General features: G+C 41.3%; 1 protein-coding gene across 3 annotated transcripts in view; it reads left to right on the top strand.

The window, feature by feature from the left end:
• The window catches only part of LOC135216361 (protein tumorous imaginal discs, mitochondrial-like), a 162677-nt gene that overhangs the window by 19980 nt on the left and 127217 nt on the right, over window positions 1-15480 (top strand). For all 3 annotated transcript variants that reach the window (XM_064251603.1, XM_064251604.1, XM_064251605.1), the window contains exon 2: window positions 12924-13129. In XM_064251603.1, the coding sequence (XP_064107673.1) occupies window positions 12924-13129 (206 nt within the window). The remainder of the gene's footprint in view (window positions 1-12923; window positions 13130-15480) is intronic.

The following is a 15480-nucleotide window of genomic DNA, read 5'->3' as shown; positions in this document are numbered from 1 at the left end:
AGAAAATATGAATAGAAAATGGGAATGGTTCCTGATATCCGCCTCCCAGCAGCGGGAATGGGTACACTACCACCTGGCCGCCCACTGCGTGTGCCGCGAGTTTTTGAAATTCTGTCGGGCTTCGGAAAAATACAGCTATATATATCTGCCAGGTAAGTATGAACAAACTTAATTGTATTATAACAATAACATATTGCAATACACCCCCTGAACACCTGAATAAGCCCTGGTCACTTACCAGCCCGAACCATCATTTATTAAAAATTTACCAAATCTTTGGTTAAAAAATAAACGATCAGTGTTGCCAATCTCCTGGCAAACACCCTCGTTACCTAGTTTACCAGCCTCCACCGCTGATAGCCCTGCCTCACGGTACGGTCACACCTGCCCTCTCACGTCAATCACTTATCGTTCGCGGTGGAGTACAGATGTATCCACAGCGAACTCCTTTTGGTCTTGCCCGGCCTCATTTGCCACCCTTTGATTTCTTTGATTGATTTTGTGTGACGAATTAGGCATCCCTTTTAGAATAATGTTGGATTGCTCTTAATACCTTGTCATCAGACATTGATTCTGCAAAGGAAGAAACAACACAAGCTACGACACAAGGCTACTGCATTCTCGGCCACGACATCACAGAAAACGGACGAGCGGAAGTTCAACAACGTATCGTCTTTTGCCAACAATGCAAGAAAAGGATGAGTACCCTATGACACGATAGTCATTCCTTATGCGTAAATTGTAGGCCTGTTCAATATAATGTAAAGACCAGATGTTTGGAATGTCAGGAGTGGTCTTTGGACCAGATGTTAGGGTATTTCAAACTTAGGAAAGGTCTTGTATTAAGAAGTAAGTGTAGGCAGGAAGAGACTAACGTAGATCAAGATAAAGACTTAGAGACAGTGCTCTTTAAGAGACTGAGAGTAGGCTGACATCGAGTATGACATCTCTGTTACCGATTTTATGTCAAGATTAAGTGAGGATAGATCGAGCAATAGGGATACTGAAATTACTATCGTTCTTTTCCAGCTCCCCTGCCTGTTCCAGAACCAGCCCTAACCGGTGCTGGGGGGTTGGTTATGGGGATCCGCAAGCCCACAGGGCAGGATCCGCCGTCCCCCCTGGCGCGGAGCAGGCAGTGTTGGCAGCAGATTCCCCTTCCCTTCCCTCGATGTGTAAGTTCTCAGGATGATAAAAACTTAGGTCAGATATAGACGAGTAGGGATAGTAGGCTACATGTGTTTAGTTTAGAAAGAGAATCGCAGGCTTCTTCGGGTCGTTTTCTATTAAAAGTACAGGCAGTCCCCGGGTTACGACGGGGGTTCCGTTCTTGAGAGGCGTCGTAAGCCGAAAATCGTCGTAAGCCGGAACGACGCTTGGAAATATGTCTTAAACTAATAAAAAGTTATAAAAACCTTACTTGTAATCCTTTGGTTACACTACATGTCGTTTCCTGTAGTTTTATGTACAACCTGGAGTTATTTTCATAAAAGAATGCTGGTTCTTGAAGGTAAAAACTATTGTAATCCTCTGGTGACACTACATTCTTGAAGTTTTATGTACAACCTGGAGTGATTTTAATGCAAAATATTGAGGGCTACAAGAACACGCTGATTACTATTTACGTATCATATAGACTAATTAAAGTAAATGTATCTTTAAATAGGCTTATATATTAGTATCAACAAAAACATTTTCCTGCCATGAGTCAGAGGCGTTTAATGAAACGAAACACTTCTCTGTCCTATCTGTTCAGAAAATAAACGTTACGTCAATCCCCGAGACCATTGTTGCCAAAGCGTCTCTCTCTCTCTCTCTCTCTCTCTCTCTCTCTCTCTCTCTCTCTCTACTCCTCTCTCTCTGATCAAATTACATTGGAACTGACATACGATTGCCCTAATATACGAATGTTTTGAGATATAACAGAAAATTTGCGAAAATACAAGCTTTGATATACAACGAAATATTTGAGATACGATTTTGCGATGAGTGTTAGTTGTATAGGCGACCGATAAATGGCGTTCAGTCTGTTTGTTTGTTGGTGCTGCATGTTAACACGTCGTTGTTTAGTTCGTTGTATTTGCGCCTATTTTCGTGTTATTTTGTCTATTTTATTATTAACCATGGGTCTCAAAGCTAAAGACAAAGCAGGTGATAAGAAAAACCCAAGAAAATGATTTCGATGGAAGCAAAACATGAAATTATAGCAAAGCATGAACGTGGCGTTCGTATCGTCGATTTGGCAAACGAGTATGGTCGAAATCCTTCTACAATATCCACGATCATCAAGCAGAAGGAAGCTATAAAACCCCCCGAGACCATTGTTGCCAAAGCGTCTCTCTCTCTCTCTCTCTCTCTCTCTCTCTCTCTCTCTCTCTCTCTCTCTCTCCTCTCTCTCTCTCTCTCGATCAAATTAGTACTGGATAATGTCTCTCTTTGGATACTTCGATTTTGCCAATATTGAGGGCTACAAGAACAGTTGATTACTATTTACGTATCATATAGACTAATTAAAGTAAACGTATCTTTTAAATAGGCTTATATTATTAGTACGTATCAACAAAACATTTACTGGCATGAGTCAAGAGGCCGTTTAACGAAACGAACACTTCTCTGTCCTTAACTCGGAGCGTCGGAAGAGCCTCTCTCTCTCTCTCTCTCTCTCTCTCTCTCTCTCTCTCTCTCTCTCTCTCTCTCTCTCTCTCTCTCTCTCTCTCTCTGATCAAATTACTGGATAATGTCTCTCTTTGGATACTTGGGAATTTGCGTTGTAATCTAACCAGAAACTTCGTTTTGTTATTATTACTGGAAACAAGCAATGATTTTTTTCATTATTTTGCGCTTTTTGGACTGTTATATGTAAACTAGTATGTATTCATTCGCTCGGAAACTAGTACCGCATATGAGGCGTCACTAAAAAACATAGAAAAATACAACATAAAAAGTGTTGAAAAACATCATAATCTCAAAAATTTTTGTTGTAATCTAAACCAGAAACTTATTTTTTATTAATATACTGTGCTAAACTATAAAGGATTTTTATCATAGTATGCGTTTTTTAAAAGCGTCGTTAACTCGGAGCGTCGAAGACGCCTCTCTCTCCTCTCTCTCTCTCTCTCTCTCTCTCTCTCTCTCTCTCTCTGATCAAATTACTGGATAATGTCTCTCTTTGGATACTTGGAATTTGCCGTTGTAATCTAACCAGAAACTTCGTTTTGTTATTATTACTGGAAACAAGCAATGATTTTTTTCATTATTTGCGCTTTTGGACTGTTATATGTAAACTAGTTATGTTTATTCATTCGCTCGGAAACTAGTTCCGCATATGAGGCGTCACTAAAAAACATAGAAAAAGACAACATAAAAAGTGTCGAAAATCATCATAATCTCAAAATTTTTGTTGTAATCTAACCAGAAACTTATTTTTATTAATATACTGTGCTAAACTATAAAGGATTTTTATCATAGTATGCGGTTTTTAAAAGCGTCGTAACTCGGTAGCGTCGGAAGCGTCAGCGTCGTAACCTCGGAACAAGCGTCGTAACCCAGGACGGATTTTTCCATTGAATATTTAAGAAAAAGCGTCGTAACCTCGGAACGTCGTAAGCCGGAACCGTCGTAACCCGGGGACCGCCTGTAGTAGTTTATAGAGGCACAGTGTTCTTAGAGCATCTTTAGGCTTTTTCCTGCTTCGAGTTCCTTGCATCAGAAGCTTTTAGGCCATGGTTGGTCTTTCAGATATGCTCCTTCGTCTTTAAGGTTACTTTCCTCTACTTATACGATACGATAATTGTTAATATCAACTAATTCTCCGTTCAAGGCATATTGACTTACGATATTCAGTATGGAGAGAAATCGAATAAAATTAACTACAGTTAGCCTAGTGTTCACGATGATATATCGTATGCATATTCAGTAGCCTAGCCTAAAGTATTCGCAGTACGGCATATCGATAGTTATTTTTAATTATTGGGCTAACGCTGTAGGCTCAAGGCATTCTGACTTCTGATAATTCAGTACAGGTGTAATTGAAAACGAACGAGAATCCGATCGGAGGATAATTAATATGAATGTAATCGAACAGAATGAAGATCGGATTCTGTCCGACTAAAGCATTATAATTGTATTATATGTATCATCATATTAGCGTAGTATAAACACTTAACTCGGCAGTCATTTACGCTGGATTCAGCGGATGACGAATACGGGTTTGCGTCGCCGTATCCATCTCATTCTCTCCTGATTGCCTAAAATGACTAACGTAACAACACTCTCACTTATGCCAAGTTGTACAAACGTCTTGAAGGAGACGTGTGTTCAACTATGTTGACATTTAACATAGTTAATGAGGTATCTTATCTTGGGGCATATAATCAGATGGCAGATATAAGGAATTCGTATGTATGACGTCTTCATACGTTTAACCGACTATTGCCGTCAGTAATTACATTGCGCTTAATGTCAATTTACAGTTACAAATTATTACCAGTCGTATTATCAAATTACAATGACAACTGAAATTAATATTAGGCCTAATAAAGTTAATTTAATTACCTTTAAATATTATTTTATTACTTTTCAATTAAATTACAATTACACTAGCTTGTTGTCAAACAGCACTATTGTAAGGAGGTGTGGCTTAGACAGACAAGGTGCCGGCTAGTCTGTTTTTGTTTTTTTCCTTGGCTCCAGATTCAACCATATCACTTGGTCTCGGTTAATGTTTTTTGTCCCTAGTTAGCATATTAATGAATATCTGGATACTTAACTTATGGAACGAAGTCATACTGTTCGTCTTACGATGTAATTTAAGTCCAAAATTTGACTGATACGTCTCATTGGAAGCTAGTTTTCCATCGGGTTAGATGGCGTTAAATTTAGGATTCCGTTCGTTTTTCACTCGTTTTCATAGGTATTACGAACCTTACACTTTATATACTTTATTAATCCTTTGTCTGTGTAAAAAAAAAAAAAAAAAAAAAACAGTAATGAGCTCTTTCATGCTATTAGTTTCTTTTACCACGGCTGCGTTTGAATTCATACAAAAGCTCGGGACTTCTGTCCAGGTTGCTGATGCACGTAATTTTGCCTTATTAGCTTCAGCTGCATTTATAACATGAATACAGTAATTACCGTCGCACGCGGATGAATACAATAACGGATGTTGCTATCGGATTCGATTACTGTCATACGCTGATCAATACAATAAAGTGATGTTGTTATAGGAGTCGATCGCATTAACAAGAAGTTCTCGTTCGGAGTTATACGAGTATATTATCGTTAAGATAATACCCTTTTAACTTAGAAGAGGGTGCAATTTACGGAGGTGGAGATGTTAGACGATTGTAATTTCTCTCTCTCTCTCTCTCTCTCTCTCTCTCTCTCTCTCTCTCTCTCTCTCTCTCTCTCTCTCTCTCTCTCTCACTTCCCTGATTTTATATTCTCTCTTTATCTTAGACGATTCTCTCTCTCTCTCTCTCTCTCTCTCTCTCTCTCTCTCTCTCTCTCTCTCTCTCTCTCTCTCTCTCTACTTTTCTGATTCATATTCTCTCATCCTATTTTCCACGCTCTCCTAACACTGGACTCATTGTGCAACAGAGGTTTTTCTTCCTGTCACACCTTTTCAAACTTTGTCAATTTCCCTTCAGCGCTGACTGACCTCATAGGTCCCAATACTTGGCCTTTGGCCTAAATTCTATTTTTAAACCCAACAATCTTGCTGTCTGAGTTAGTATTAGAGTATGGAGCGAATATTAGGAATATGTATAAGGTATTCATGATATGATATATCACGAGAGGATTTTAAGTATTAGGACAGATAGGAAAGAACATGTCTGGGTCTATCTGAGGGTATTCTTCCAAGTGCCAACCAGGCAGAGTACAGACAGGCAGGTACAACACTACAAGAGAGGACATCACTACGATCGACGACACACCGTCGCAGACGCACCGATGGACATGGTTTGTCTCCTCCGTACATGAGAGGCCTAAGGCCACATGGGAGGTCTTCAGTTTCCCTCCATACATGAGAGGCCGAGAGCCACATGGGAGGTCTTCAGATTCCCTCCATACATGAGAAGACATGGGAGGTCTTCAGATTCCGTCCATACATGAGAGGCCGAGAGCCACATGGGAGGTCTTCAGTTTTTCCTCTACTCAGGTGAGGCACATAGCCAGCTGAGAGGAAACAGGTTTGTATCCCTCCCGCACTCAATGAGTTTTGACCTTAGAGTAGAGGTGCAGGGAGTTTTTCCCTCCACATATGGGAGGCCTAGAAGGCCAAACATGGGAGATTAGTTTGGACGGGTGACAAATGAACTTGAGACTGACCCGCGTACTCAATTATATTGACTGACAATGGTACAGTGGAGGGCCTAGTAGATTTGATTCCCCACCTCCAAATTAATGTTGTTAATCGGGCTTATTCAGGTGTTCAGGGGGTGTATTGCAATATGAAGTTTTTATTGTAAAACTAATATTGTAATACCTACCTGAACACCTGAATGATTCCCACCCTCCTCCCCTCTCATACAGAGTTATTGAGTTATGATTGACGTGAGAGGGCAGGTGTGACCGGCCCGTGAGGCAGGGCTATCAGCGGTGGGCTGGTAACTAGGTAACGAGGGTGTTTGCCAGGAGATTGGCAACACTGATCGTTTATTTTAACCAAAGATTTGGTAAATTTTTAATAAATGATGGTTCGGGCTGGTAAGTGACCAGGGCTTATTCAGGTGTTCAGGTAGGTATTACAATATTAGTTTTACAATAAAAACTTCATTTTATTACTTTTCAATTAAATTACAATTACACTAGCTTGTCGTCAAACAGCACTATTGTAAGGAGGTGTGGCTTAGACAGACAAGGATGCCGGCTAGTCTGTTTTTTTTTTTTTTTTTTCCTTGGCTCCAAATTCAACCATATCACTTGGTCTCGGCTAATGTTTTTGTCCCTAGTTAGCATATTAATGAATATCTGGATACTTAACTTATGGAACGAAGTCATACTGTTCGTCTTACGATGTAATTTAAGACCAAAATTTGACTGATACGTCTCATTGGAAGCTAGTTTTTCCCTCGGGCTAGATGGCGTTAAATTTAGGATTCCGTTCGTTTTTCACTCGTTTTCATAGGTATTACGAACCTTACACTTTATATACTTTATTAATCCTTTGTCTGTGTGAAAACAACAGTAATGAGCTCTTTCATGCTATTAGTTTCTTTTACCACGGCTGCGTTTGAATTCATACAAAAGCTCGGGACTTCTGTCCAGGTTGCTGATGCACGTAATTTTGCCTTATTAGCTTCAGCTGCATTTATAACATGAATACAGTAATTACCGTCGCACGCGGATGAATACAATAACGGATGTTGCTATCGGATTCGATTACTGTCACATGCTGATCAATACAATAAAGTGATGTTGTTATAGGAGTCGATCGCATTAGCAACAAGTTCTCGTTCGGTTGTTCATAGCTGTACGGAGTTTACGAGTATATTATCGTTAAGATAATACCCTTTTAACTTAGAAGAGGATGCAATTTACGGAGGTGGAGATGTTAGACAATTGTAATTTCTCTCTCTCTCTCTCTCTCTCTCTCTCTCTCTCTCTCTCTCTCTCTCTCTCTCTCTCTCTCTCTCTCTCTCTCTCTCTCTTCCCTGATTTTATATTCTCTCTCCTAGACGATTGTATCTCTCTCTCTCTCTCTCTCTCTCTCTCTCTCTCTCTCTCTCTCTCTCTACTTTTCTGATTTCATATTCTCTCATCCTATTTTCCACTCTCTCCTAACACTGGACTCATTGTGCAACAGAGGTTTTTCTTCCTGTCACACCTTTTCAAACTTTGTCAATTTCTCTTCAGCGCTGACTTACCTCATAGATCCCAATACTCGGCCTTTGGCCTAAATTCTATTTTTAAACCCAACAATCTTGCTGTCTGAGTTAGTATTAGAGTAGGGTGCGAATATTAGGAATATGTATAAGGTATTCATGATATGATATATCACGAGAGGATTTTAAGTATTAGGACAGATAGGAAAGAACATGTCTGGGTCTATCTGAGGGTATTCTTCCAAGTGCCAACCAGGCAGAGTACAGACAGGCAGGTACAACACTACAAGAGAGGACATCACTACGATCGACGGCACCGTCGCAGACGCACCAATGGACATGGTTGTCTCCTCCGTACATGAGAGGCCTAAGGCCACATGGGAGGTCTTCAGTTTCCCTCCATACATGAGAGGCCGAGAGCCACATGGGAGGTCTTCAGATTCCCTCCATACATGAGAGGCCGAGAGCCACATGGGAGGTCTTCAGATTCCCTCCATACATGAGAGGCCGAGAGCCACATGGGAGGTCTTCAGATTCCCTCCATACATGAGAGGCCGAGAGCCACATGGGAGGTCTTCAGTTTTTCCTCTACTCAGGTGAGGCACATAGCCAGCTGAGAGGAAACAGGTTTGTATCCCTCCCGCACTCAATGAGTTTTGACCTTAGGGTAGAGGTGCAGGGAGTTTTTCCCTCCACATATGGGAGGCCTAGAAGGCCACACATGGGAGATTAGTTTGGACGAGTGACAAATGAACTTGAGACTGACCCGCGTACTCAATTATATTGACTGACAACTGGTACAGTGGAGGGCCGGGTAGATTTGATTCCCCACCTCCAAATTAATGTTGTTAATCGGGCTTATTCAGGTGTTCAGGGGGTGTATTGCAATATGAAGTTTTTATTGTAAAACTAATATTGTAATACCTACCTGAACACCTGAATGATTCCCACCCTCCTCCCCTCTCATACAGAGTTATTGAGTTATGATTGACGTGAGAGGGCAGGTGTGACCGGCCCGTGAGGCAGGGCTACCAGCGGTGGGCTGGTAACTAGGTAACGAGGGTGTTTGCCAGGAGATTGGCAACACTGATCGTTTATTTTAACCAAAGATTTGGTAAATTTTTAATAAATGATGGTTCGGGCTGGTAAGTGACCAGGGCTTATTCAGGTGTTCAGGTAGGTATTACAATATTAGTTTTACAATAAAAACTTCATTTTTACATCATTCCACTTTGCAAACATGTCCTCAATCCCTGAAGTATGCCCATTCGTTTTCTGAATTTTTCAAACCAGCCTCTGCTTGACGTAGGTGTTTTCTCACTGAGATCAGCATGTAACTTCCTCCAACACTTTGCTACAAGTTGTTTCTTGAATTCTATAGTGTTTCTCGCCTTCAAACTTTCTTTAGCCCCATGGCTTATTTAGCAGTTGCACTCGAATAAAAAAAGCACAAAAACAACAAATACAAAAGCAGAATGGATCACGAAAGAAGATGAGATACTTTGTTTTGGAGTCCGATATGTGGATGGAATGTTTCCGAGTGTACGAAAACCTAGGAAACGTACGATAACTGAGACAAAATTTCATAGAAAAAAAGTCTGCTGAAACCGAAACGTACGAAAAGAGAGGTGTATGAAAACTGAGGTTTGTTTTTGAGGGCTGGGCATTCCAGTTGTGTGCCTTGTGTTTTGGTCTATCGTCAGCCCCCAAAGTTTTCACCAGAGTTCTTGGTCCTCTCACAAAGGACCATGGAGAATCCTTTTCCTGGCCCAGGACTTTAGCCTTCTCATCACTGTATAGAAATCCCTGCTGACTACTCCTCAGGAGATTCATTATTTAGGGATGAAGATAGATTCTGAATTTCTGTGCTTTTCCATTCCCAAAGAGAATAGTCTTGCCTGAAGACAGGAAAATGAAATCTTGGCTCTTGGTGACTGCTCAGCCAACAATTGGATGTGTTGTCTGGGCACCTAGTCTTCCATATATCTGTTCATCTCCCTAGGCAGGCTACATATGAGACCTCTGCAATTTTTTCAGATGGTCAGCTGGGATGAGAAGAATGTCCTAGATAAGGACCCTACACCCTCTGGTCTGCTTAGACTTTGGAAACTGGGGAAAACCAATACTGGATCTTTTTGCTACTTCCAGAAACCATTGTCTCCCATTGTTCTGTTTGCCAGTCCCGGGTCCTCTATCGTTGGATACAGATGTCATGTTACAGGACTGGTTGAACAAAGAACTGGTGAGGCAAGTAATAAACAAGTTCGGTCTTACCAAAACGTTTCGGTGATTTTGACAGCCCCATTTTGGCCAGTGAAGGAGCAGTTTCAGGACCTCCTCCATCTGGTGGTGGATTTCTTAGGGTTCCTGCTTTAAAAGCAGCAGCTACTCGGACAACAACACTTCGGGCAGTTTCATCAAGGATTTTGTACTCTAGCCCTGACTGGTAACAAACTGTCAGAAAATTACGTACAAAGAAGGGCTTTTCAAGAGCAGCTTCAGAAGCTGTCTCCAAGTTTAGATGACAATCGTCACACAAAGTCTATGAGGCCAAGTGGCTGTATTTTTGGGCTTGGTGTAGAAGGCACAATATCTCCTCTATTCAGACCTTTGTAACAGAAATAGCAGATGTTCTGCTATATTCTTTCCACTTCTACTATAAAGGGGTATAGGGCCATGTTAATCTCTGTCCTTTGCTACAGAGGAATGGATTTGTCGGACCCCATTAACTCCTTTGATACCACCAAATAGGAGGTAACTCTGGTCTTGTGGAACTTACACATAGTGCTAAGATGGTTGTCCGGTCCTTGTTTTGAGACCATGCAGTTAATTTTTTTTAAGTGACCTAACTAGAAAGACCCTTTCTCTGGTTGCCTTGCAACAATGAAACGGGCCAGTGAAATTCATGCATTGGATAAGAGAGTTGGTTTTTCCAAGGGGAATGAAGTTTGTTCTTTTTCCATGGGATTCTTGGCCAAGAATGTGACACCATCTAAGCCATTGCCTTGTTCTTTTATAATTAAAAGTCTGACTGATATATTGGGTCCAGATGAAGAGGAGCGAGCTCTGTGTCCAGTGAGGGTACTTAAATATTATTTTCACAGAAAGGAGGGAATTCGTGGATCTTCAAGCTGTCTTTGGTGTTCAGTCAAGAAACCTTCATGCCCTCTGTTTAAAAATGTCCTGGCATTCTTCCTCAGAGACCTTATCTTTGAAGCCCATTACTTAGTTGGAGATGAGGCTTTTCCCTCTTGCAATGTTGAAGCTTATAAAATAAGGGCAGTCGTCACTTCTTTGGTGTTCAAACGTAATTTATCCCTCTCATCTATCTTTTAATCGACCTTTTGAAAATGCAAGTTGGTATTCACTTTCCATTACTTACGTGGATGTTGAAACAGTTTATGATCAGTACCTTGGGTCCGTTTTCCGCAGTTGGTGTGATTTTTGGTGAGGAAACATAGGAAGGAAACCTTCCTTCATATTATTCATATTATCTCTTCGCCTTGCCTTCCTCCTCCCCTCGCATGGACAGGAGGGCATAAACACATTGAAGCTCTTTGCAAAGTAGTTCCTCTATTTCCCGACTTGGCATGTCACCTACCCAAAAATTATAACAACCCACGAATTTAAAAATGTTAGCCGCTGAGTGAGTGCAACTATTAGCTATGTAATTACTGGGTTAGTATATATAAATACAGGCACTCTCCAGCTTATGACAGTTTCAGCTTACGACATTCCGATGTTACAATACTTTTCAATTATATTAATTAGAAATTATTTCCAGGTTTATGACGTATGTTCCAGGGTTATGGCGCTTACGAAGCCAAACTGATTGAAGAAATATGACTCCAAAAAGGCCAAATAATCAATATTTGAAGGTTTTTTATTAATGAAAATGCTATAAAAATGCAGTTTACATAATTTCTATTGCACCCAAAGCATTGATATTAAATTTTTCTTAGGATGTTTGACAATTTTCGACAATTTTCGGTTTGAGACGCGTCAAGAACGGAACCCCCGTCATAAACTGGGGGCTGCCTGTGTATGAAACTTCATATATAAAACAAATTTATGGTCTTAACGTTAGGATAAATCTTCACGCGTCAGCTGGAGAACCGGTAAAATTAATAAAAAATTGTGTATTAAAGGCATGTGTGCTTGACCGTGCGGTCTGTGAGATCTCCCACAATGCCTTTGGTATCCCTTTATCCTGCTTTTTTTTCTGTTTCAGTGTGTGTAATTCCTGTGTGTTTGTACGTATATCTGGATATCATGGATATTTTTATAAATTGATTAAAATATTTATCATTTTTATTATAAGAATGTCATTTTCAAAAATTATAATAAATCTTAATTTAACCACAAAGTAATTAGACAGTACTGTGTATAGTACCATATATAATGTAACTACAGTATGTACAGTATTTTAGAAAATAATGTAGGTAATGATTTGTTCGGATATGTATGTAATTTTAATAACAGCTTAGTGAGGTTAGTATGGTACAGTATGTTATGCTACTTCCTCGTTGGACGAGTGGATTTTGCACTCGGCTACCAATCCGGTGGTCCAAAGTTCGATTCTCGGCTAGGCCAACACGGAACCAGAGGAATTTATTTCTGGTGATAGAAATTGATTTCTCAATATAATGTGGTTCGGATCCCACAATAAGCTGTAGGTCCTGTTGCTAGGTAACCAATTGGTTTCTAGCCATGTAAAAATATTTAATCCTTCAGGCCAGCCCTAGGGGGAGCTATTAAGCAGCTCAGTGATCTGGTAAAACTAAGATATACTTAAGTATGTTATGGTGTAAATAAGAAAGGTATTACTGGTACTACTAATTAACAAAATAATACCCTCTATGCATAGACAGAAGTCTCTTTAGCTTGACAAAATTATTACATTATATACAGTATGAATTAGGAGTAAAAGAATTTTATGCCTTCATCCCATAATAATTGGTCAGAGGGTAGCAGTGAAGTTTTCATATCATTGTATTGGAAGAGTTGCTTGTAATAAGATAGGTAAATATAGTGGCAGCACTGTTACTGAATTAGATGTATTCTTGGTTCAAATAACTACCTTATTTACACTTTCAGAAAATTTGAGATCAACTACTTCTCACTTCCACACATCATCATCGTTAAGCCGTGATTACTATGACGTATTAGGTGTCCCTCGTAATGCATCTGCAAAGGAAATTAAAAAGGCATACTATCAGTTAGCAAAGAAATATCATCCAGATGTAAATAAAGGTGATCCTTCTTCACAGAAGAAGTTTACTGAAGTATCGGAAGCTTACGAGGTTAGTTCAGCTACTGTCAATTATTAATTTTCAGTTTTTATGCATGACACTTACCTGGCAGGTATATATATAGCTTATCCTCTTGACTCACTGGCAGAATTTCAAAACTCGTGGCAACCGCTAGTACACTGGTAGTTCAGTTGATGGCCACCCCGTTCCCGTGGCGCTGGTACTTGGAACTATTCCCGTTTTCCTCAGATTTTCTCTGCCAGCCGAACCGGCAACATCGTTGTTGGTTCTCTGATAGAATTTCCTGCTCGTTGACTGACTTTTTGGACATTGGTATCGTATTCACGAAGTTAGCTTGGCAATCGCAATTGGTTTGGATTTTGATTTAGTATGTCTGATTCAGGAAGTATGTTTAGAGTTTGTGTGAAAGAAGGGTGTAAGGTGAGACTGCCGAAATCATCGGTAGATCCACATACTATTTGTAAGAAGTGTTGGGAGTTTGTAGGTGCAATGAATGTCAGTGTCTGAATGAGAAAGAGTGGAAGGCTCTTATGAAGTATGTTGAGAGATTAGAAAAAGATCGGGTGAGAAGATCTGTCTCTAGGAGTGAGAGATCGGGGTCTTCGAGTAAGCCTATGAATGAATCTTTGCATGTGTCTTCTCCAGCTCATTCACATGTAGATGTAGCACCATCCCCTCAGGTTTCTCCTGCGCCTGTTGCTGTATCTGAGGATACTACTGATCCACAAATTGTGAAAGTGTTCGCTACCCTTGCATCCATGGGAGATCAAATTAAACGATTAACGGACAAAGTGGAAGTGTTTAGTGACAGTGTTGTGGAGGGGGCGCCTGATCGTCCCTCTCGTGCTCCTAGACCTAGACCTCTGTCAAGCTCCCAGACCCAAGGGAGAAGGCATGTCGACAGTCGAAGGGAGGCGAGAGGGGTTTACTCGCGATCAGTCGTCCCTTCAGGCAGTCCTGTTGCGTCCCAGGCTGCAGCAGTACGCCATGGAAAAGACGATACTGGGAAGTGCCGTTATTCATCGGATAGTTCGGCGTCAGGAAGGAGTAGGCGTTTTGCGGAAGTATCGCGGCCTCTCAAGAGGTCATACTTTCCGTCCTCATCACAGGATGAAAGGGCTGTTGACCAAGAAGGGTGGAGTAGCCCTGAGATTTTTTCATCGGAGGATGAAGAAGCTATCCCTATCAAAAGGAAGAGGATTTCTCGTCCGTTGGAAATAACTAGCGGTGCGGTGAGAGGTGTTTCTCCGATTAGAGGAACTCCACTGCGTAGACCGCAGATCGTTCGCCTCTCCTCCGTGTTAGCCCGGTGCGTCCTCGACTCCTCTCATCAGGTATAGTCTTGTAAGGAAGCGGAGACGAAGGAAGTTCTGCGGGAACATGCAGGAGAGATTAGCAGTGATTGTCAAATCACGGGAGAAGCCCGAACAACCTTCGGTTAGATGTAAGGACTCGTCTCTCCCGGTTAAGTCCTCCAAGAGGACGCAGGACGTGCAGCGCAAGCCAGGACGCAGTGCATCCCTTAAGAAGGACGAAGCAGTGCAGGACGCAGGACGCAAGAGGAAGAGTGATGGACGCATGGTGGACGCATACGTTCAGGAGGACGCAGGCGGCAGCATGTGGAAACTTTTTCTCGACAAGGAAGAGAGGAGTTTTACAAGGAGACAGCTCCGCATTCGCTCTCTAAGCAGGCTCTGCATAAGGATCCCGCTTTGGAGAGTCATCAGGATCTTGGTTTTCAAGATATTTCTTCGCAGGAGGAAGAATTTGTGGAGAGTGCGGAAGAGGACAAGAATGTGGAAGCTCCTTCCTCGGACTACAAGAGACTTACAGAGTGCCTCCTTTCTTTGTTTGAAGGAGATTTTCAACCTTCAGGCCCGCCATCGCCTTTGTCTCAATTTTCGAAGACGAAGACAACCAAGAAATCGTCTTTTTTGAAAATGACTTTGTCTATTTCAGCCAAGAAAGCCCTTCAACGTGTGAATGAGTGGTTGAAGGAGAAGAGAGAGTCGGGGAAGACTTCTTTTGCGTTTCCTCCGGCCAAGTTGGCTTCTAAGTCTGGTGTTTGGTACACTACGGGGGAAAGTCTTGGCCTGGGAGTTCCTGCCTCCTCCCAGGGAGACTTTTCCAACATAGTGGACAGCTCCCGTAGGCATGCTTTACATTCAGCCAAAGTGTGGTGGACTTCGTCAGAGTTCGACCATTTACTCAAAGGTATCTATCGGACTTTTGAGGTTTTTAATTTTCTTGACTGGTCGTTGGGGGCTCTGGCTCGGACTTCAGAGATGGAAGATTCTTCAGAATCCGAGTTACCGAGAAGTATCATGTCCTGTATGGATAAAGCCTTGAGAGATGGAGCTAATGAACTGGCTTCACTTTTT

The sequence above is a fragment of the Macrobrachium nipponense genome, chromosome 6 (genome assembly GCF_015104395.2).
Source record: "Macrobrachium nipponense isolate FS-2020 chromosome 6, ASM1510439v2, whole genome shotgun sequence".
NCBI classification, from domain to species: domain Eukaryota; kingdom Metazoa; phylum Arthropoda; class Malacostraca; order Decapoda; family Palaemonidae; genus Macrobrachium; species Macrobrachium nipponense.
The sequence above is the reverse complement of the archived record's forward strand: the minus strand, read 5'-3'. Positions and strand labels throughout refer to the sequence as shown.